Below are 21,402 nucleotides of genomic sequence, written 5' to 3' on the forward strand. Positions count from 1 at the left end.
ATCTTATTATACGTTATATCCTTTTAATAACTGAAGAATCTGTACCGAGGTCACCTCTCTCAATTCCTGATACTGGCAATTCATCTTCTCTCTGTTTCTTGCTTAGTCTAGCTAGAGGCTTATCAATTTTATCGATAAGAACTAGCTTTTAGTTTCATTGATTTTATTACTTTTTATTTTTCATTTTTATTTATTTCACTTACTTATAGCTACTCTGCTCTTTATTTTTTCATTCTTTTATGTTGGGTTTAATTCACTCTTCTTTGTGTAGTTTCTTTGGTGGAAGCTGAGGTCATTGAGGCCTTTCATATTTTCTGATATCAGCATTTAGTGCTGTAATTTACCCCCAACTACTCCTTTAGAGGCATGTAACAATTTTTTTTAAATTTTTTATTTTATACTGTAGTATAGCCGATTAACAATGTTGTGACGATTTCAAGTGGACAGCAGAGGGACTCAGCCATACACATACATGTATCTGTTCTCTCCCAAACTCCCCTCCCATCCAGGCTGCCACATATCATTTAGCAGAGTTCCTTATACTATATAGTAGGACCTTTTTGGTTACCTATTTTAAATATAGCAGAGTGCACATGTTGAACACCCTAACTGTCCCTTCTCCCACATTCTGCCCCCTGGCAACCAAAAGTTTGCTTTGTAAGTCAGTGAGTCATGTAACAAATTTTTATATGTTGTGTTTTCATTTCTATCCAGTTCAAAGTACTTTCTAATATTTCTTTTTGATTTCTTTGATGTACGAGTTATTTAGAAGTATATTAATTGGTTTCCAAATATTTGAGGATTCTCCAGAAATTTTTGTGTCATTGAATTTTAACTTAATTTCATTGTGGTCAGAGAACATATGTTATATTTTAATTCCTTTTTCCATTTAATAAGTCATGTCATGGTCATCTTAGTAAAAGTTTTCTGGGCATTTGAAAACATATTCTACTGTTGAGGAGGCAGCAATCAGGCCAAATTGGTCAAAACTGTTTTTTCAGGTCATTTATATCCTTACTGATTTTTTTTATCTGCTTGTTCTCTAGATTCTTGATAAATAGATAATGATATTTTTACTATAATTGGGGCTTTCCTGGTAGTTCAGACAGTAATATTTCTATTTTCTATTTCTCCATTAATCTTCATTCCTTTGGTCCTTTTTTCCAACTAATATAATTTTCCTTCTGTGTGATTGTCTTTAACAATTCTTGTAGTATGAGTCTGCTAATGATGCATTATTTCATATTTGTTTTGTATATCTTAAAAGATCTTTACTTAGCCTTTATTTTTGAGGGGTACTTTCTCTGGATTTAGAATATAAAGTTGACAGATTTTTTCACTGCCTTTAAAGATGCTGTTCCTGCTGCAAAGTGCTAACGCTCACTTTGGGCTCCTCAGGGAGATCCCGGACCGCTCTAGTCCAGAGCGTGGTTTGAGGCGCTGAAGGCACCGCTTGTCCTCGGGAACTGCAGGTGTCGGAGGCGCAGCAGCTCCACCAAAGCCTGGCTCTCCAAGGCCAGCGTGAAAACGTCGACTCACTTAACCCTCACAACAGCCTCATGAGGTGGATACTATTATTATCCGCATTTTACACATGAGGAAACCGACGTGCAGACTAAGTTTATGGAAAAGGCACCTTCCTTTGGATACTTTAAGTTTTACCCCTAAACTAGTTCTCAAAGTGTATTCCTGGGAGCCAGCAGTGTTAGAAAGCAGGTTGGAAATGCAGATTCTCCTTTTTTTTTTTTTTTTTGGTCAAGCCTCGAGGCTCCTGAGATTTTAGTTCCCCCAAGGAATTGAACCCATGTGAAAGTCCCAAGTACTAACCACTGGGTTACCAGGGAATTTCTCATATTCTCCTTCTTTCTCCACTTATAATCAGAAACCCCAAGGATGGGTCTATCAGTGCTATTGCTTGCCAGCCAGTTGTTAAATATTTCCATTATTAGAATTTAAATCATACAGACCTGCAATTAAATAAATTATATTAAAAACAAAGATAATCAATGGATAAACAAGGTCCTACTGTATAGCACAGGGAACTATATTCAATATCCTCTAATAAGCCATAATGGAAAATAATATGAAAACTTAATCACTTTGCTGTACATATAAAACTAACATGACATTGTAAATCAACTATACTTCAATAAAATAAATTTAAAAAATAACTAAAACAAAAGTAATCAGTCCTCAAAATGTATCATCCCCAATTGTTTGACTTCATTTACTACTGTTTGTGCTCAGGGACATCATTTTGCTGACAAAGGTCCATATAGTCAAAGCTTTGGTTTTTCCAGTGGTCATGTATGGATTTGAGAGTTGGACCATAAAGAAGGCTGAGCACTGAAGAATTGATGCTTTCAAACTGTGATGCTGGAGAAGACATTTGAAAGACCCTAGGACAGCAACGAGATCAAACCAGGAAATCAACCCTGAATATTCATTGGAAGGACTAATGCTGAAGCTCAAACTCCAATACTTTGGTGACCTGATGTAAAGAGACAACTCACTGGAAAAGACCCTGATGCTGGGAAGACTAAGGGCAAAAGGAGAAGAGGGTAACAGAGGATCAGATGGATGGATGGCATCATCGGCTCAGTGGACATGAGTTTGAGCAAACTCAGGGAGATAGTGAAGGACAGGGAAGCCTGGTGTGTGGCAGTTCATGGGGTCACAAAGAGTCCGACATGACTTAGCAACTGAACAGCAACAGAACAGAGCCTGTTGACCACTATCATATTTGTGTAGCAGGAACACTGCAGTAAATTTCTTCTCGGAGTCACATTCAATGATGACATGAAATTGGCCATGGGGAGTAAATCACAGAAGTTGGTAGACACTGCAAATCAGATTGCCTTGTTTATGTCAGAGAGCCTGTTGTTAAACATCTCCCACAACACCACCAGACCTAGTACTCTGTTTTAACAAGCCCTGGGGTGACTCTGATGCCTGCTCAAGGTTTAGACCTAGCCCAAGGATGCTGGAGGCTTCATACTGACTCCTATGTGTTTTTCATCACAAATATCATGCCGGAAACAGAAAAGCCAGTTCTGAGGCCCCTTCGCAGTGATGGGAGCCACACTGGGATTCTGACTGAGCACTGATTGATGGGTCCCAGAGCCTGGTGGCTCTCCAGGCAAGCTTCTTGCGTACAAAGTCAGCCGGCAGCTGTTGTCACAAATGTGGAGGCAAAGTACTCCGGCATCAGACACCCGCGGGTACACATCCCAACTCACCCTTGCCAGCAGTGGTACATGGAGACTGGTTACTTCACCTCCGTGACCTCCATCTGCTTGTCCAAGAAGATGAGAATAGTAGTACTCTCCACTATGGGACCTCTGGAAAGATTAAATCCAGTAGTTTAGGCAAAGAGCCGGGAATATAGTACAAGTTCTGTAAACAGGAGTTATTGCTGCTTTTCCATTTAGCTGGAGTAGAAAATAATGTCAGTGTCAATATTGTTACTCCCATTTTATGGATGACAGATATTGAAGCATAGAAGAAAAAAAAAGCAAAGTGCTCAAAAATTATACCGAGACAGTTACTGAAACAGCTCACACAAGAGACCCTTCCCATTAGCCAGTGATGGATCTCTTCCACATCCTGCAATGAACATGTATCCCCTTCCTGGGGTTGTGGTCCTGATTTATTCTCACTAGCTCTAGGTTCCCTGGAAAGAAACTCTTAATTCAGTTACAGTGATTACCATCTGGTTCTCTGGTTTATTGCTGTAATTTCTCTAAAGCAAGCATCCATGGGTAAAAATGCCATTCTGCCTTCACATCGCTTAAGTGAGAAAAGGCATCTCTACGTGTTCGTGCAGCACAAGACTTCAGCAGCCATGTGGTGCCTCCACGAGTGCATGCTCAGACGTGTCCGACCCTTTGCGACCCCATGGACTGAAGCCTGCCAGGCTCCTCGGTCCATGGAATTCTCCAGGCAAGAATACTGGAGTGGGTTGCCATTTCCTCTTCCAAGGGATCTTCCCAACCCAGGGATTGAACCTGCATCTTCTGCATTGGCAGGCAGATTCTATACCACTGAGCCATCTGCGAATCCCCCGTGTGGAGCCTCCAGTCACCTTTTAAAGCCAGAAATTGCCTGGAAAAGATAGGGATGGAAAGAAGAGTGCTCTGTGAGCACATGTGAGAGTGGGGCCTGGAGGCCACCATGTAGACGGTGCCAGTCACCTGGGCAAGTTCAGGTAGAGGTGATGTTCTTCACTTGGCATGGAACCCTGACACAGAGTTAGAGCTGGGGTTTATGTAGCAAATGTACAGCTTTCACTGTGCCGGGTACTCCTCTGAGGGCTTCCCAAGTACTAATTCATTGGTGCTCACAAACAAACTGACAAAGGACTATTATTATTCTTACTTCTTAGGTTGGGAGGTTGCGCAGAGAGGTTAAACAACTTGCCTGAGGTCACACAGCCAGGAAGTAGCTGAGCCAGGATCTGAACCCTGGTAGTTAAATTGTAGGTATGGAGTTTAAAATGAATTTCCCATGGAGAGAACCAATAACGTGTAGTTAGAGCTGTATGTAGTCTGAGTTGAACAAATCTGAGCATGAATGAAAGGCCTCAGTTGACATCAGTTACTAACACCGAGAAAGGGGATGAAGGAGGTCCTTCCTAGCCCCGTGTGTGGGGACAGGGTGAGTCAAGATGGTTATAACAGCACCTTGTTGTTTAGAACAGGATTTCTTCAATGGGAATCTGGTATCTCAGTGCCCCTGAGAAGTGGGAGTTACTATCCTATTGTACAGACATGCAGACTGAGGTTCAGAGAGGTTAAGGAGTCACCCAGCCTAGAAGTGCAGCACAGAGGCTCAAACCCAACCTGCAGGTCTCTATATCCCATGCTCTTTCTCTGCGTCTTTCAGCCTGGCTACCAGATTTCAGCATTAGAGAAGAGGGTGGGCCCCACAGGGCCCCACCCCCTGTAATGTACATACAGGGATATACCGGGCTTGAGGCATGATTTGTGCTGGGTACCTTCTGCATGCTAGCTGATGCCCATGTAACGGGTAAAGAAATGAAGTCTCAGCCAGCCAGGAGGGGGCCCAGCTGGGTTCATACAGATCTCTTCCCCCATGTCACCTCCTGGACAGTTATACCTTCCTCTCCTGGACTCTCTCCCACCTAAAACTCCTGCCTCCAAAAACCTAAAATGGGCACAGTGGTACAGGGGGCCCCCCCTAATGTGGAGTCTCCTTCCCTGCTGCTGATGGGCTTACCAGATGCTTACTGATGCCTTAACCAGAAGAGTGATAACCCTGGGCAGTCTCCTGTGAGTCAGGTACCTCCAAGAGTGTTAGAAGGTAGTGCCATTCCACTTGAGTGGGGTCCCCATGCAGGGCCTCCTCTGTACCCCATCCCTGCCATGGAGAGGAGGCCTGTGCTGCTCCCAACCTACCCAGCCAGGGCCTGGGGGACTGGGACTCTGACCCTCAGCTTCATCCTCCCCCCAGAACCCTGACCACAGAGGCCCTTTCCCAGCCATCTCATGTTTGTATTTTTCTCTCTGTTTAGGGCTTTATTTCTCTACAAGGGACCCAGGTGACTGAACTTCTTCCTGGCCCCGAGGACCCAGGAAAGCACCTTTTTGAGATCAGCCCAGGTAGGCCTGAGCACCCTTTAGCTCTGTGCTGGCGCTGGCCCTGGTGACCCCAGTGGGGGTGTCACCGCAGCTCTGGCCTGGGAAGGGCCATCTTTACAACACTCCTCTCTGCACAAAAGTGAGCTCTGTCTCTAGGCACAATTCAGAGATTCGGGTCAAATCTAGACGATATTGTAAATTTGGGGAGAATTTCGAAAACTCAATCAATTATCTAGGTAGTTAGCTTTGATGAGAGGAAAATGTGGATTTTAAAATTCAAAATGAAACAAGAGAGGAAAGCAATCAATGAGGATGCCTTAGAGTGAAGGTCCAAACACAATATCTGAGTCGCATGAAAATAAATCCAAGGAAAACCATGAGCACAGGTTTAGAGCATTAAAATAAGCTCTATCATGAATCCCAGAACAGAAAACTGAGATGTAGGGAAATAATTTAACTCAAAGAACTGCTATTATATTTGCAGTTACAAAGCAGGTTTTTAAAGTTCCCAATTTTAAAATGTGATTCTTACTAAGTCAATGCATCTTGCAAATGAATCAGTCTGTTTACAGACGGGCCAGCTTCTACAGAGAGGTGGCGTTTTACTAAGTTTGACCTATCCTAGAAGCAGAGCCTCAGACAAGGAAGCTGAGTGATTTTCTGGAGAAGAAAGCACATACAACAGGGAAAGGAGCAGGAAGAGGGAAGAGCCAGCAGGGTGTACTAGTGAGCTAGTGCTGACGTGAGCACCGGGGCTCAGCTCCAATGGAAGGATTCAGAGGTGTTTCACCCAAGGAGTGAGGGGGCTGCGGGTCTACCCACCAACTCCCACCAGCCATTCACTGAGAGCTGCTCCATGGGAGGCTGACTCTGGCATTTCCGGCCTGCCCTGCACTTGGCCAAGTTCCCTGCATTCAGAAAAAGTCTTTAGGCAAAGTTGCAGGTACTTAAGGAAAGAGGCCCCCAGTGTGGATGGAAACAAGTGAGTGTTGGGGGGTCTGGGCAGGGCACCAAGAGTGTCAGTTACAGGCAGCTCATCATCACATCCGATCATGCGCCATCTGAATTTTGACTTTCTTCTGGGAAGTCGTGGCTGTGGACCGAGTGTGCCAGGGCCTCACTGGCATCCGTGAGCCAGTACACGTACGGCCCCAAGTGGCAAGGCCACCCAACCACTCTGACGAAGTGACCTGGCCACGGGACAGGTCAGCCCAGGTACAGATCAGCCCAGCAAGCTATGGCACATTAGGAGTGGAAGTGAATGAATCCAAGCCTGGGACAAAGAGTATTCACCTTTGCTCTGTCCATACTGGGAGCTCCAGGACACAGTCTGCAGGTTAAGTGCAGGGAGACCCTCCCAACTGCATGCTCCATGTTGAAAATTCAAGTACCCATGGTTTCATTTGACTATTTCATCTACTGCAGAATCTTGATGCTGAAAGTGCACATTGGAAGGTGGCAACAGAGGGACCCCAGGGTATGGAGTGGAAAATAGAGGCTTGGTTGACTATGGATCAGGAGTAAAGTAGAGAAGGTACCTTCTGCTGAGAAGGTAGAGAAGAAATGACAGAGAGGACTGGCAGGCAGGGCTCCCAGTGTAGGGGAGGAGGAGCTGGATTCATGGAAGGAAGGCTTGGGGGAGTGGCCAGGGGCCTGGGCCTAGGACTTGGGGAGGAGTGAGGTGAGGCCAGAACCAAAAGGTAGAGGTCAATATGCACCACCATAAATTCAGAAAGACCCTGGGCATGTGCCCCAAGGGCCAGATGGGAATGATCACAGGTGTGCATGCTCTTTATCTGGTCAGAGCTGCTTACAAAGATGTCTTGGACTCTGTGGGGGAGAGGACCACTTGCCATGTAAGGTAACGTATTCACCTTAGGGATGATTGGCCTTAGGATTCTAGGGATTAGAATGTGGACATCTTTGTGGGGCCATTATTCTGCTGCCATAATACTCAAGACATCCCACTAAGGTAAGGGGTACTTCTGTGCCCAGTCTATAAAAAAGGACACTGGGGATTAAAAATAATTGGTCACTTGCCCAACAACACACAGCTGGATGGCAGTGGGGTCAAGACTTGTACCTGGACAACCTGACTTCCAAAGTCCTCCAACACAGGCATCTCGTACACATCTGGTAATTTCCCTACCTGGGCGGGAGAGGTCTAGGGAGGGAATTAAGGCTCCCCACACTCCTTTATCCCAAGCACAGCAATGGCTGTAGCACCAGATGCATGCAGGTTCCAAGCACTGCCTGCCTGTCTCTGTCCTCTTGCCTTTGAACCACTCCTGAAGGCCCGGAACGATGGTGAGGGCAGCTGTGAGACAACTCGGGGAAAGCGGATCAGGTGGTAGGCGGTGAGGGGTCCGCACGACCTTTGGGGAGAGCCGAAAAGGGAAGACTTGATCACCTGCACTGGATGCATTTTTCTGGCCCGGGAAAGCCAGGCAGTGGTGCGTGCCGGCCACACCCAGTACCCCAGAGGGAGGGAAACGTGACAACTCTTGGACACGTGACAGAAACACAGGAATGAAAATGCATGAGATCAGTCACATGAATTTTAAGTCATCTGTGCTCTTCAGCGGTATTAAAAAGAATCACAACTTTTCATCAAGATAGAATTTAAAATGAGGAAAAATTATACTGTGAGCGCCATCTAGTGGAGAGACCTGCCAATTCTAAGCCGACTGCGCGTGTCCTCCAGCTCCTCCCCCAGCCAGCCCCCAGCCTTCTCAGCCAGGCAGCACCTCTGACTCTTGACAGACCCCGACAGTCACTGAATAGTGGGGCTGCAGCTTGAGCCAGTTCTAGCCGCAGAAACCTGACCTCCACCGGCACTCCAAGGCTGGCTCCTGGGTCAGGCCTGAAGGAGTCAGGCCCCCGGAAGGGGCTGGGATTCAAGGACCCTGGGTCTCCTTCCCACCTGGACCTCTTCTCCAGCCCCAAGTTGTCTGGCAAAACCCAGCCCTCTCAGCCTTTTGAGAGCTGTCTGCCCTGTGTTGACTTGATCCTGTTGGCCTACCAGGCATCTGGCCATAGGCCAAACACAGGCCTTCCTCCGAATCTACAGGCTAGAGTAGGAAGGAGAGGCCTGCTGTAGTGCTCTGGACAAAAAGCTGCTAAACTCACAAGATGCTCGTGTTTGGTACCCTGAGTTCGGTGATCCGTAAAGCAGTATAACTCGTTGCTAACATCCTTCTGGTATGAGCCTGATGCTACACAGCCCACTGACTACAGGAATTCAGATGGTAGCCCTAAGTCTTGCTGGCGAGTGACTGCTGGCCTATCATCGCTCCTCTGTTGCTGGGCATATCTTTCCAGAGTCCCCAGTGGCAGGTGGCAGAAGCCAGTTCTGACCAATGTAGGCAACGGGGAAATAGCCAGAAGCTATGGGGCCATGCAGAATCAACCCCCGGGAAGCTGGAGAGGTAGGTGTGGAGAGGGGCAGCAGCAGGGCTGCGCAGACCCCCCAGAGCCGGGAACAGAGAGTGCGAGGGGCTCCGTGCAGGGAGGGCTGCGCCAGGGACGCCGGTGTCTTCAGTCCAGGTGGTGAGGATGGCTCAGGGTCTGAGGTCCGAGTGGCTTTGTCTAGGCCGTGAACCTACCCCTGGTAGGCACAAGGACCCCACTCCTACTCCTGCCAAACTGAACTCAGGTGCTTCCAGGGAAGAGAGAGGAGGTACTCTGCATCAGAGTCCTTGGCTATTTCTCTGGGGGCCAAGTGTCATACTGATCGTGGGTCTTTCTGCAAATCCACACCAAGGCCCCAAGTCTGGGTCCCTTTCCAGGCAGCATTTCCTCCTGGAGGGCTAGGACCCCAGTGTGCAGAACTGAGGATAACCCAGGTGAGATGTGAACGGCTGCCCAGAATCTCAGAGCAGGACGGTGCTGTCTTCTGGAGCAGGAGGAAGATACACAGGGGCTCACACTGCTCTGACATCTGGGCCTGGTTCCCATCGCAGAGCGCCTGTCTGCTTTGGGCCCTGCAGACCCCATTTCTCAAGATAAAGTGCTGGAAGCTCTGGTGGGGGACATTGCCCCGTTCAGAGGTCTGGCAGGTACCCTCCCCCTAACATACTGTTTGAGACCCCCACCTACTCCCCAGACACTGGGGGGGCATCCTGCAGGCAACAGGCCTGGGTGGGGATGGCTTTGGGGCCCTGGGTTTTCAGTTCCACCCAGGCATTGGGGGCTGAGGTATGAAGAGAGTGAACAGTAGCACTCTGTGGAAGTTGGGGAGATGGTGGGTTGAACCCAGGTTTGCCAGCAATGCCTCTGCTCCCTAGAGGCAGGCGTCTGCACACAGAAAGGAAGGTTCCAGGGGAGAGAGTCGGAGGCTGAGCCCATGTGCCATCCCACTGTTTGTGCCTGTTCTCTGCGTCTCCCAGCAGGACATGTGTCCCCACAGCACCCAGCTCTGACCAGCTCCCAACCGTCCTCTCCAAAGTCTCCAAAGGGAGAACTGGTCAGAAGCCCGTCCCTGCCACCCAGGGCCTGCTGGTTTCGGACAAGTCACTCAATGTCCCCGTGCCTCCATTTCATCACTTATAACTTGGAGATTATAAAGCCAAGTGCCTTGGGCTTGGTGAGGATGCAGTAAGAGCCCAGAGCCTGGCTCAGCATTGACGGTGATATTTTTTTTCATTCTTCCCTACTCTCTGCAGTCTGTCTGTTTATCCTTATTATTAATGATAACAACACAGTTCCCGCTTAGCTATCACCTGTAAGTTATCAATCCCAATACCATTTGATGCATGCCCCAACAAGGGTATCCACGGGGCTGAGGGCCCAGAGCAGAGGGTGGGGGTGGCTCACCTGGGTGGTTGGGGAAGATTTCACTCGAGCTAAGCCTTGACAGGGAAGGGGAAATGACCCCTGAGCAAACAAGAGAAGATCAGCCCTGGAATGGTCCAGAAGGGAGGAGAGAGTACACAAAGGCACAGAGAGCAGGAGAAGTAGGCTGTGCAGGAGACGTGGTGTGTAGAGGACCACAGTGGAAAAGGAAGGTGGGGGTCTGGCCATAAAGGGCCTTGGATGCTGGACAAAGAGGCTTGGACTTAGCCACTGCACATCTTTAGCAAGCAGGAGGGATGGTTAAAACCAGATTTGTATGTTAGAAAAGCCACTGATGTAGTGATTGGGAGGTGGGGGGATTGCAAGGATCAGGCAGGAGATGAGGTAAACTGCCACTCCTCACTGTCACCCTCTGCCCCGACCCTTGCCCTGGACAGTGTCCATGGAGGAGACCACCCTCCCCTGCCAGAATGCTCACCAGTGAGCAGGATAGGAGGGGGCAACTCAGAAGCTGAACTGATTAAAGTCAAGCTCTAATTCTTCCTGTGTAGTTCCAAGCTCATGTGCCAAGTTCTTTGCAAGGGGATCCTGATCATGCACATGCCTTTGAGGTCTGTTTAGGTGGGTCCCGGACCCAGCCCAGGCTTTCCTGTTGGCTCAGTGGTAAAGAGTTCACCTGCCAATGCAGGAGAGGCGGATTTGATCCCTGGATCGGGAAGAGCCCCTGGAAAAGGAGATGGCAACACACTCCAGTATTTTTGCCTTGGAAATCCCATGGATAGAGAAACCTGAAGGTTACAGTCCACGGGGTCGCAAAGAATCAGACACTACTTAACAACTAAACAACAACAACGACAGACCCAGCCCAGCCTCTAACTTGCTGGGGGCAGCCAGAGCAGATGTCCTTGGTTTGGTTTCCCCAACTGTAAGATGAGGAGGCCTCCGAGGTGTCTACCTGCCCCAGGAGAGTATCCTTCCACAACCAAGCTTCCCCCAGAAGAATGGGTTCCAGCAATTTCTTAGGGCTGCACTGGGTCTTTGAAGCCTCTCTCAAGCCTTGAGCTTACAGCTAACCATCCTTATTCGCCTGCAGCTTGGAGCAGATAGGAGAACTGCTGCCTGCTATCTCTGCTGCCTGCTATCTCTATGGCCTGACCTTGAAGTAAAGCCAGCACACACAGATCACTCTGTAGAAGTAGACTGATACGGTGCTCCTGACATCCCTGGAGCATCACTCATCTCATTAGCCGCCTCCTGAGCAGGATGCCGAGCTCAGCCTATCTCGGCACCTGGTACCAGCCAGCCAGCGTATCAGCCTGACCCCGTGTGGCCCCGCTGAGTTTGCCTGCGGCGCGCCAGACGATGGGTAATGACTAGAAATGAAATTAGATGAGCAATTCACTCACCACCCCTGAGGGTGGGAGAATCAACAAATACGAGAGTGGTTTCCGGTACTTCCCTGCTTTGTGGTCTAGCCCTCCTGTCTTAACCTCACTTTTCTTAACTAAACACCAGACCAGGTACGGGGAACCCCCACTGGTGTTCCTGGAAGTACATGCTCTTGCAGAGGAAGTTACAGTTCATCCCTTTGGCCAAAATCACGTTCTAGAGCAGCCCTGTTCGATAGAAATACAAAGCAAGCCACGTTTGTAATGAAATCGACAATCCCCTGGCTCAGTTACACCAGCTGTATTCCAAGCAGTCACATGTGTCTGGTAGAGCCGTATTGCACGGTGGAGGCCTGGATGAGGAGGCAACTGGATGTCGTGCCTGACAGAGAATAGCTCATCGCTGTTGCTGTTTGGTTGTTAAATCATGTCTGAGTCTTTGTGACCCCAAGGACTGTAGCCCTCCAGGCTCCTCTGTCCATGGGATTTTCCCAGGCAAGAATACTGGAGTGAGTTGCCATTTCCTCCTCCAGGAGATCTTCGAGACCCAGGGATCGAATCAGTGTCTCCTTCTTGGCAGGTGGATTCTTTACTACTGTGTCTCCTGGGAAGCCCAGGTGCTCAACAGGTGCTCCAAAAATGAAGGGGGTGGGGGAGGACGAGCAGAGGGACTGGGGGGAAGCCGAGGTTTTGGAGTCAGATACTGAGATTCACATTTTAGCTCCCCCACTCACTAAAGCCAAGAATTCGGGCCAGTAGCTTACATTCTCTCTGTCTCATTTTCATCTTCTGCTAGTAGAAATAAAACTACCTACTTGGCAAGAAAGCTGTGAACATCAAGTGAACTAAGATATGTGGACGTGCAGAGGACCTGCACTCTCCACCAGCCAGTTCTCTCTCCCCGCCCTCCCTCCCTCCTCTCTTTCTCTTTCTCTCTCTTCTTTCCTTCCTCTCTCCTCTTTCTCTCTCTACCTCCCTTTCTCCCTATCTTTCAACTTCTCTTTTATCTGCCATATACAAGCAAACTTCACATTTCTTTAGTTTGTGGCTTTCAAAACAAATTCCAGCCCTCCAGCAGTTGTTCTCAAGTTTTCCTGTATATCCAAGCCCCTGCAGCGCTCGTCAAAAACCCTGGGTACTAGGCTCATCCCCAAAGTTACAGGTTCCGAGATCTAGGATGGGGCTGGAGGATGTGTTTTTTTAACATGCTCCCAGATAATGCCACTGTTGCTGGCCTGGGATAATTAGACAGTTTGAATGGGAGCTCATGGAAGAAAGGGAGAAATTTCATATTTAATGCCCTTAACGGTGCTTTTTCCTGCTTTTTGAAGACAGAGTCCTGCAGTTTTACTTTGCACTAGGCCCCACAATTTATGTACTTGGTCCTGAGCACAGTGGAGGGGCAGTGAGGAGCCCAGAGGCTCTGTTCATGGAGACATGAGTCTGGAATAAAGGAGGTGATGATCTGGCACTGTCCTAGGAGGGTCCAATGCAAGCAAGGCTGAGCTGCTCCACTGTGGAGGGAAAAGGGCTCCAAGGGACTTCACGGCCAGACAATAGATGTGAAATGCTGCAACGCAGGAGCAGGTATAGCTGTGCTTCGTGGGGGCCACAGACAGACCAGGCATGGGGTTTTTTATTTGCTATTTAAATAGCACACTCCCTTGGGCATGGGGATACTCGTGGGATAAGAGGAGACCACTCACAGGCACCCAGGGTCCCCCAAGGTGCAGTGCACACGCCCATCAGCTGCCAGGTCTCCCTCCCAACAGCCACTGGACCATGGTGCCATGCCCCATCCTGGACAAGAAAGTCCATCCCGACATCTTCTTCCCCACAGCCTGATGACCTACCCCATGCACTGGCGCTGTCAACCAAACCAGGGACTGTCGCCACCGTGCTCCACCCTGAGACTCTGCCGGGCATGTGCTCCTGACCCCAGCCCTCCACCAGACTTAGGGAAAGGGGTGGCAGCAGTCACTGGGAGGAAGCAGAGGTGTGCTGCTGGCCCGGGGCACCAGGAGGCAGGGGGTGGCTGAGCATCCCTGGAGGCAGGAGGCTCAGGGGCAGGACCAACCACAGGAGGGCTGAGGTTCCAAGCCCTTGAATACACTCCAGTGGCCCATCAGACCTCACTTACATAATACAAATTTAAAGACAAAATGATTGACAACCTCAAGACAGCCACCAGGAAACACCGAATACCTAGCGCAGGGTCCTTCCCAGGGAGATCCTTTGTACCTGCCCTGATCACAGGCCCCTGAAGCCAGCCCTGACTGTGGGCCTCTGGATGTAAATGCAGGACCTGTCTGTTCTTTTGCACTAGGCTCCAGCCTGTGAATGCAGCCTAACACCTCTTGTTGACCTCTTCTTGCAAATTCACTAGCCCTTGGAGCCTCCAGTCATAAATAAATTCAGTCCACATCTTACCAGTGTCCTTATCCCATCCATAAACTTGGCACCCAGAAGGGGTACGGCTTCTCCAGGGGCTGAGTGTACTCCACCCCTCACGGCCCAGCCCCACGTTCTTTCCGTCCATCCCTGGCCCTGGGTCCAAGGCCATTGCTGCCCTCTGTCCTCTCCTTTCGGTCCTGTTGATAGAAATGCTCCTGAATTTGCTGCAAGTCTCTACTTCTCCCACATCCTAAACTCCTAAGGCAGGGGGTACTTTAAGTGGATCTCCTGGCATCCACAGAGGGCATCAGGGAATGTTGACCTGGGAGGTGCCACCTGCATGCTTGCAAGTCAAGACTGTGGTCCATTAGGTGATAGGACTGAAGCTGTCTCTTGTACGAGCCAATCAGAAAGAACCTTTAGTGGCCCACCCAGGGCTGTCTGCCACCAGGCAGCCCAGCCTGGCTTCCTAAGTGTGTAACACGGTCCTTACCCCGGTGCACTGGCTCAACTTCACCTCGGCAGGTATGACATTCTTCCTGACTCTCTAACCCACAGCCTTCTGATCTGCACTGTGAAGGCCACCTGCATGGCCTGTGGGGACTCCAGGAAGTGTCGTGCCCTGGTTGGGAGAGGTGCGTGGGCCCAGCTCTAGGCTTGCCACTGTCGTCCTTATTCCAGCCAGATGACCCACCTTCTCCCATACTGGGGCTTCTCATTTAAACCTACACTTGCTTCTGTGGTTGCACCTTTCATGCATGATTTGAAAAGTACCCCCTGGTTTTTTACCTTCTTTTCTTTTGTGGGCAGTTATGTTTCTCTCATCAGACTTAGGTCTCCTTAGATGCAAGGATTCACATCTCCAACTTCAGCCCAGTGCTCTGGGTCTGGCCTTGATGGGGAGCCCTGGAGGAGACACGCACAGCTGTGCCAGTATCCTGGGGCAGGAAACAGCTTGGCTAACTCTGAGCCATTCGCTTGGTTAGATCCCAGAGAGCCTTGGCATGTGGACAGTCTTATAAGCAATGAGGAACCACAGGGGAAAGTTATGATCATATTTAGCAACAGTGAAAAGACTGGATTGAGCAGGGGGTAACAAGAGGGACCCAGAACCAGTGTTGCGGGGGTCGGGGGCGGCAGGCCGTGGTGTGCTATTTTAATAGAGCATCAGGGACTGCTCAAGTTAGAACCAAGCAGAGGCCAGGAAAATGGAGGATGGCTGGGAGGTGAAATGTTCAGACCTGGTGAGGGACAGGATGTTGGAAGTAGAATCCAGAATGACTGCCGGGTTGATGGCCAACTAAGAAAGGACAGAGGGAGGGAGCAGTAATTCAGGGATAAAGATGATAGAGTCAAAGTGAGGTCCCAGAAACCCAGGCCAGTGACTGTGACACCTGGATTCGATGTTGCAGGGAGCAGGGCTTCTCGAACCCTCAGTTTCGCTTCCATGGCATCTGATGTTCTAGCCCTCCCCCACTGTAAGTGATGCGGTTTCTCCATTCAAGGCCGAGATCAAGGATCTAGGAAGCCGTTCCAGACTCCACACGCTTCCTGCAAACCCCTCCCCACAATGAGTCTCTTTAATGACAGAGTTCAAAAACTGGACCCAGGGACTTCCCTAGTGGCCTAGTGGTTAAGAATCTACCTTGCAATGCAGGGGTTGCTGGTTAGATCCCTGGTCAGAGAGGTAAGATCCCACATGCTGCAGAGCAACTAAGCCCAGATGCCACAACTACTGAGCCTGAGTGTCACAACTAGAGAGTCTGTGCACCACAATGAAAGAGCCTGCATGCTGCGACTATTTTAAGACCCAATACAACCAAATAAATATATATATATATTTTTAAAACAACAGATCCAGAACTTAACTACGTGCACTTGGTCAAGTTGCTGACTTCTCTGTGCCTCAGTTTCCTCATATATAAAATGAGAATAAAGTGTCTATCCTTGGCTTAGGCGTAGGGGTGAAGCAGTTGGATGTGACTATACAGAGGGAGCAGAGGGAGCCTTAGTCTGATGGTATAGTTAAGTATCTTAATGGTGGTGATACTTTCATGTAACTACATGTGTGATAAAACTATATAGACCCCTCGCCCACCTCAGTACACACACACACACACACACACACACACAGAGACACCAGTGTGTATAACGGCAGAATCTGAATCAGCATTGTGGACTGATTGTGCAAGATCAGTTTCCTGGTTTCAATGGTGGGATGTAGTTATGTAAGATGCTAAAACTTGAGGAGGCTGGGTTTAGAGTGCATGGGACCTTGCTGTACAGTTCCTTGCAATTTCCTGTGAATCTAGAATTATTTCAAAAGAAAACTTTTTTAAAGTGCATATCCCATAGTGTTTTGAGGATATGATAATCTATATCTTAGGACAATGCTAGCCTGTGTTAAGTATTCGGTAAAGTTTAGCAAGTATTATAGCAAGGTGTCTACCATCAAGAAACAAAGGATCAACATATTTTAAAAAGTAGTTAGCAACCTTTTCAAACGATAGTCTCAGTATGTTTTTCCACCTCCAGATATATTTTCAGCCAGAATGTCTCTAAACCTAAATGAATGGGTCCAGCTGTTTATATTAAAAAGTATGACAAATACAGTACTTTCTCCTAATTTTGTGACTTTCTGGCCATTCTATGGTTTACTGATTGATCAACAACCAGGTCCCTTGTTTCTCAGAAGTATTTCAGTTGAAAAAAAAAAAAACCACTGAGAATGTTATTTGAAAATTGGCAAATGTGGTGTTGAGCGGCTCATTTGATACTTCATGACTTCTCCGACACCTGTGTGCGGCACTCCTGCAGCCCTGGTGACTGTTCATGTGTCTGCCCACCTTCTGTATGGCTGCCTCTTGCGTGCCCTGACCCAGAGCAGGTACAGGAACATGATTGCTGACTGATGGAATAGAAGTCCACTCTCAAGGAGACTTGTTAATTCCTTCAAGAGCAACTGGTTATTCCTGGGATAGCAATAGGAGTAAGTTTCCTATATTAACATCTTCCACGAGATACAAGCAACATGAGATTCTTAAAGTCATCTGTTGAGTTCCTTTTTAGAAATAGAAGTGGGAAGGGCACCATACAGTGCATTGGTTCAATCTCCCTGAAACCCAGTGAGTAGACCTTACACTCCCATTGTACAGATGTGGTGAATGAAGCACAGAGGAGTAACTTGCCCAAAGTCACATGACTAGTACAAGATGGAGTCTGAGGTCCATCCTGGGGAGTCCCCCTTCAGGGTCCCATCCTAGGCTGCCAACAGGAGCTGAGGCGGGTGCTGGGCACCACAGCTCTGAGACACGGAGGGGCGCAGACAGAAATTCCTCAGCTAGAGATATGCATACCGGATAGGAAAGGGTGATGTGCAGTATGCTCAGTGCCAGCTCAGAACAAAGATGTAGATAAAATTCTTTATGAGTGATCTCAGCTAGACTAAATCTCTAGATAAATTAGGATGTGGGGAGGAATGTGGCAGGGGATTAGTGGTGGGGAGTTGGATGACCCAGGTCACCTCTGGGAAGCCAAGCCCAGGTACAGAGGCTCCTCTGACGGGGAGCCTTCAGCTTAGGAACTTCTTTAGACGCAGGGCTATTCTTTAGGTCCTTCCTAAACAAGGTGTGGTCCGTGGACCAGCTGCATCAGCATCATCTGGGAGCTTGTTGGACATGGAGATTCTCAGGCCCCACCCAGAACTGCTGAAACAGAATATGGGTTATAGGAATATGTCCTGAGGGATTCATGTCCATGTTAAAATGCAAAGCAATGCTCCCGAGTGAAACAGCACCAATACTACGCAACCCTGGACTACGACCTCCTGGAAGAGGGACTTACAACAGTGCACGCAGGACCTGGTGCTGGGCTTTTCAAGATGTTTGATAAACTAAAATTATGAAAAAGCAGCAACTCAAAAGCAGGAAGGAAGCTGAAAGTGATGGTAGAGAGAGGCAAACAGTGACAAGACACTGAGTCTAGTTCTCAGGCTGCAAGCCAAGCTGTGAACCAGGGCTGATTGCCCATGAGCTGATTCTGGCCCGTAAGACATATTGTGTTTGGCTCATGGAGTATTTTTATGTGCAAACGATTTTACCCATAGATCTCAGGTGGCGCTAATGGTAAAGAACCTGTTTGCCAATGCAGGAGACATAAGAGATGTGGGTTTGATCACTGAGTCAGGAAGATCTCCTGGAGAAGGACTTGGCAACCCACTCCAGTATTCTTAGTTGGTGAATCCCATGGACAGAGGAGCCTGGCTGGCTACAGTTCATAAGGTTGCAAAGAGTTGGACACTAATGAAGCGACTTAGCACGCATGCATTCAATGTAGATTTCTATAGGGTGAAATTGGGGCTGCTTTCCCCCTACAAACAATTAACAGGAGCTCAGTAATAACTGCCCCTTTTGACAGAGCCTGAGTATCCTCTAGTTAGCCAGAATCCCCACCTTTTCCTACTGCCCCATCCCAGCCTTCCTCCCACCCTGATACCTGCTTTTTCGGTACACCTTACCTGTCTGATCTCTCTATAAAAGTTTGAGTCTGTGAACTCTAGTGTAGATAATGAAAAGATGGCTAGAAAATGATAGTTACTGTGTATTGGCTGAATCATTCGATGCCTCTATTTATTTGTCTGTGCAGCTGTAATTTAGGGTGAGGTGTTCCATCACGCTGTCTGAGATTCAGTTCTGGTTCAGCCTCTGCCCAGGTCTGGGGTCCTGAGGGAGTCACATTACCCCTTAAACATCAGTCTCTTCTGTAAAATGGATTCAGTAAAAGCAGCTTTATGTAAAGCATTAAACCTTGTCCCTGGAACATAGTTAGCAGTAGCTGATTAGTAAGATGTTAGTAATTATGGTTGCTAGAGCAAAATAACACACAGGCATGCAGGTGTTTGTTCCCTGCATTGCTGAAATATAGGCATTAGTTATCAACACTTTCTACCAAAAGGCATATAGAATACATAAAATTGTTAATTTCAGTGAAGCTAAATATACATTTCAAATAGAAATTATATGCATATGGAAAGCATGAAATGAAAACATAAACTTATGAAATATAAAGGTTAAAAGTATTACCCTTCTAATAAAAATTATTGGTAGATGAAATTAATAAAATGTTATTCAAAAATAATAAACCAAGCCCTATAAAACAAAGAAAATTTTAATAATAATGAACCCTTGAAATGAAATCACATTATTTGATGTTATTTTTGAATCATGAGCATATTTTGGTGCCCATTTTTTCTAACTGCTATAAAATTTTTGAGGGGATTGTTCTAAACTAAATTTCAAACTAATATTATCCTTTGAGTACTTTATCTTCAAATAATCTTTTTTCTTATTCAGTATTCTAGAGGGGTTTTTTAACTTTTTTTTTGGTTAGCAGGGGCTACATCTTTTAATTGATCATGAGCCCAGTTGTATTTCATAAGAACCATTTCCAGTGTGTCTCACCTTCTGCAGTGTTCTCCTGGGTAGGTGACTCCATGGGTCTGGTGGATGGGTCGCAGGGAACAGCTGTACTTGAAGGCCACTGGTTTAGAAAGTCTTTGAACCAGAATAAGGATTTTTGTTGTGATAGAGGCGCCTTGGTTCTTTTCCCCCTGTGGATTATGGAGGAATAGAAAACCACTTTCTAAATAAGTTTTCCTTACAGGATCCAAACTTCTGTTGAAGCATTTCCCCAAGTGTAAATGATTCTGATTTTTTAAAAACATATCACAAAATACCTGTAGTTCAGTGTGTTTTAAAATCACACTATTCTGGAATACCAGAATGTTAAAAACTGGAGTTACAACCACTAAATAAAACACCCCACCAGATTTGGAAGCTCTTCTCAAGGTCAGTGACACCTTCCTGGGTTCCAAGGGCACGGCTGCCCCTGACACTTTTCTGCAGACTTGCATGAGCGGACACAGAGCCTGGGAGGCTGTGGCTGGGAAAGAAGGGAGGTCATTAGAGAGGTCATCGTTGTCCTCCTGAAATTCACGTCCAGCGGAAGTCTTGGAATGTAGCCTTATTTGCCAATGCAATTAGTTAAGATGAGATCTGGAATAGGGTGCGTCCTAAATTAAATGACGTGTCCTTATGAGAAGAAATCTGGACACACAAGCACTCACAGGGGAGGTCATGTGAGGATGAGGCAGAGACTGGAGCGGTGCAGCTACAAGCCAGGGAAGGCCAAGGATTCCGCACGATGCCAGAACTAGCAGAGAGGCATGGACAGCCTTCCCTAGGGCCTGCAGAGAGGAGCATGGCCCTGCCAACACCTCCATTTTGGACTTCTAGCCTCCCAAACTCTAAGGGAACAGATTTCTGTTGTTGCAAGCACCCAGTTAGTGGCAATTGTTGACAGTAGCCCTGGCAAACTGGGACAGTCATGCAGTTAGGAGTGAGGTGGCCAGAGCAATGGTCCTTTGGCAGCAGGACTGACTTTCACTGGCCTGGAGAATTCAGCCTACGTTCTTAAGGCCCCCAACCCCAAAAACCTGGCTTACCTCCCTCCTCTTCTCCCCGGAGGGTCCCCCATCCTCCTGCACAGCCCCTCCATCTGAGCAGCCTGCTGCCCCAATTATGGCCCTTCATTTGCTCTATCTGTGGCACTGCCTGGTCACTTCCAAATGCTGCCAGTGGTCCAGAGGGAAGAACAGAGCCCCAGGAGCCCCAGAGGACTCCCGGGAGAGGAATGGCTTCTTCCTGGCTGTGCACTAGCCTTGAACAGTCACCTCATCTCCTGAGCCTCATTGGATGGTGGCAGTAATGACCCTGATGGGCCTTGGCAGGAATGCAGGATGCAGCGGTACATCATCTGTGCTCCTACACGTGAGGGCCCTCTCCCACCCCCAGGGCAGGAATGATGAGAATCCGGGCATCCTGGAGAGCTAGGTCTTTTCTGACAGACCACGGCAGTGCTGGAGCAGGTGGGCCCCAGAACACACCTGCAGTGGGGGGTGCCTTCTTCTGCAAGCCGCTGTCTTCATCACACACACACACACACACACACACACGCAGGCCGGGCTGAGTCGGGCAGGGGGCTCGGGTCTGTGGTTTCCCGTGTCTGGCACAGAGTGGCGCTCCACAAATAACTGCCTCAGGAATGATGCTGGAGAGGGAACGAACAACCCACCAGATGTGTCAGAACCAAGTGCTGCCAGACCAGCCCACTGCGCAGGAGCCTCCAAGGAAGGAATGTGCAGCGTGGAGGGTTTTCTTTTCTTTTAA

At 48.1% G+C, this 21,402-nt stretch overlaps 1 protein-coding gene across 8 annotated transcripts in view; it reads left to right on the top strand.

Moving 5' to 3' along the window:
- Positions 1–21,402, top strand: part of ARHGAP22 (Rho GTPase activating protein 22) — a 176,947-nt gene that overhangs the window by 66,811 nt on the left and 88,734 nt on the right. For 7 of the 8 annotated variants that reach the window (XM_043476357.1, XM_043476356.1, XM_043476359.1 and 4 more), the window contains one exon: positions 5,534–5,621. The exons of the other annotated variant lie outside the window; for it this stretch is intronic. In XM_043476357.1, coding sequence (XP_043332292.1) covers positions 5,534–5,621 — 88 coding nt within the window. The remainder of the gene's footprint in view (positions 1–5,533; positions 5,622–21,402) is intronic. 8 annotated transcript variants of the gene reach the window in all.

This window comes from Cervus canadensis, chromosome 8 (genome assembly GCF_019320065.1).
Source record: "Cervus canadensis isolate Bull #8, Minnesota chromosome 8, ASM1932006v1, whole genome shotgun sequence".
Lineage (NCBI taxonomy): Eukaryota > Metazoa > Chordata > Mammalia > Artiodactyla > Cervidae > Cervus > Cervus canadensis.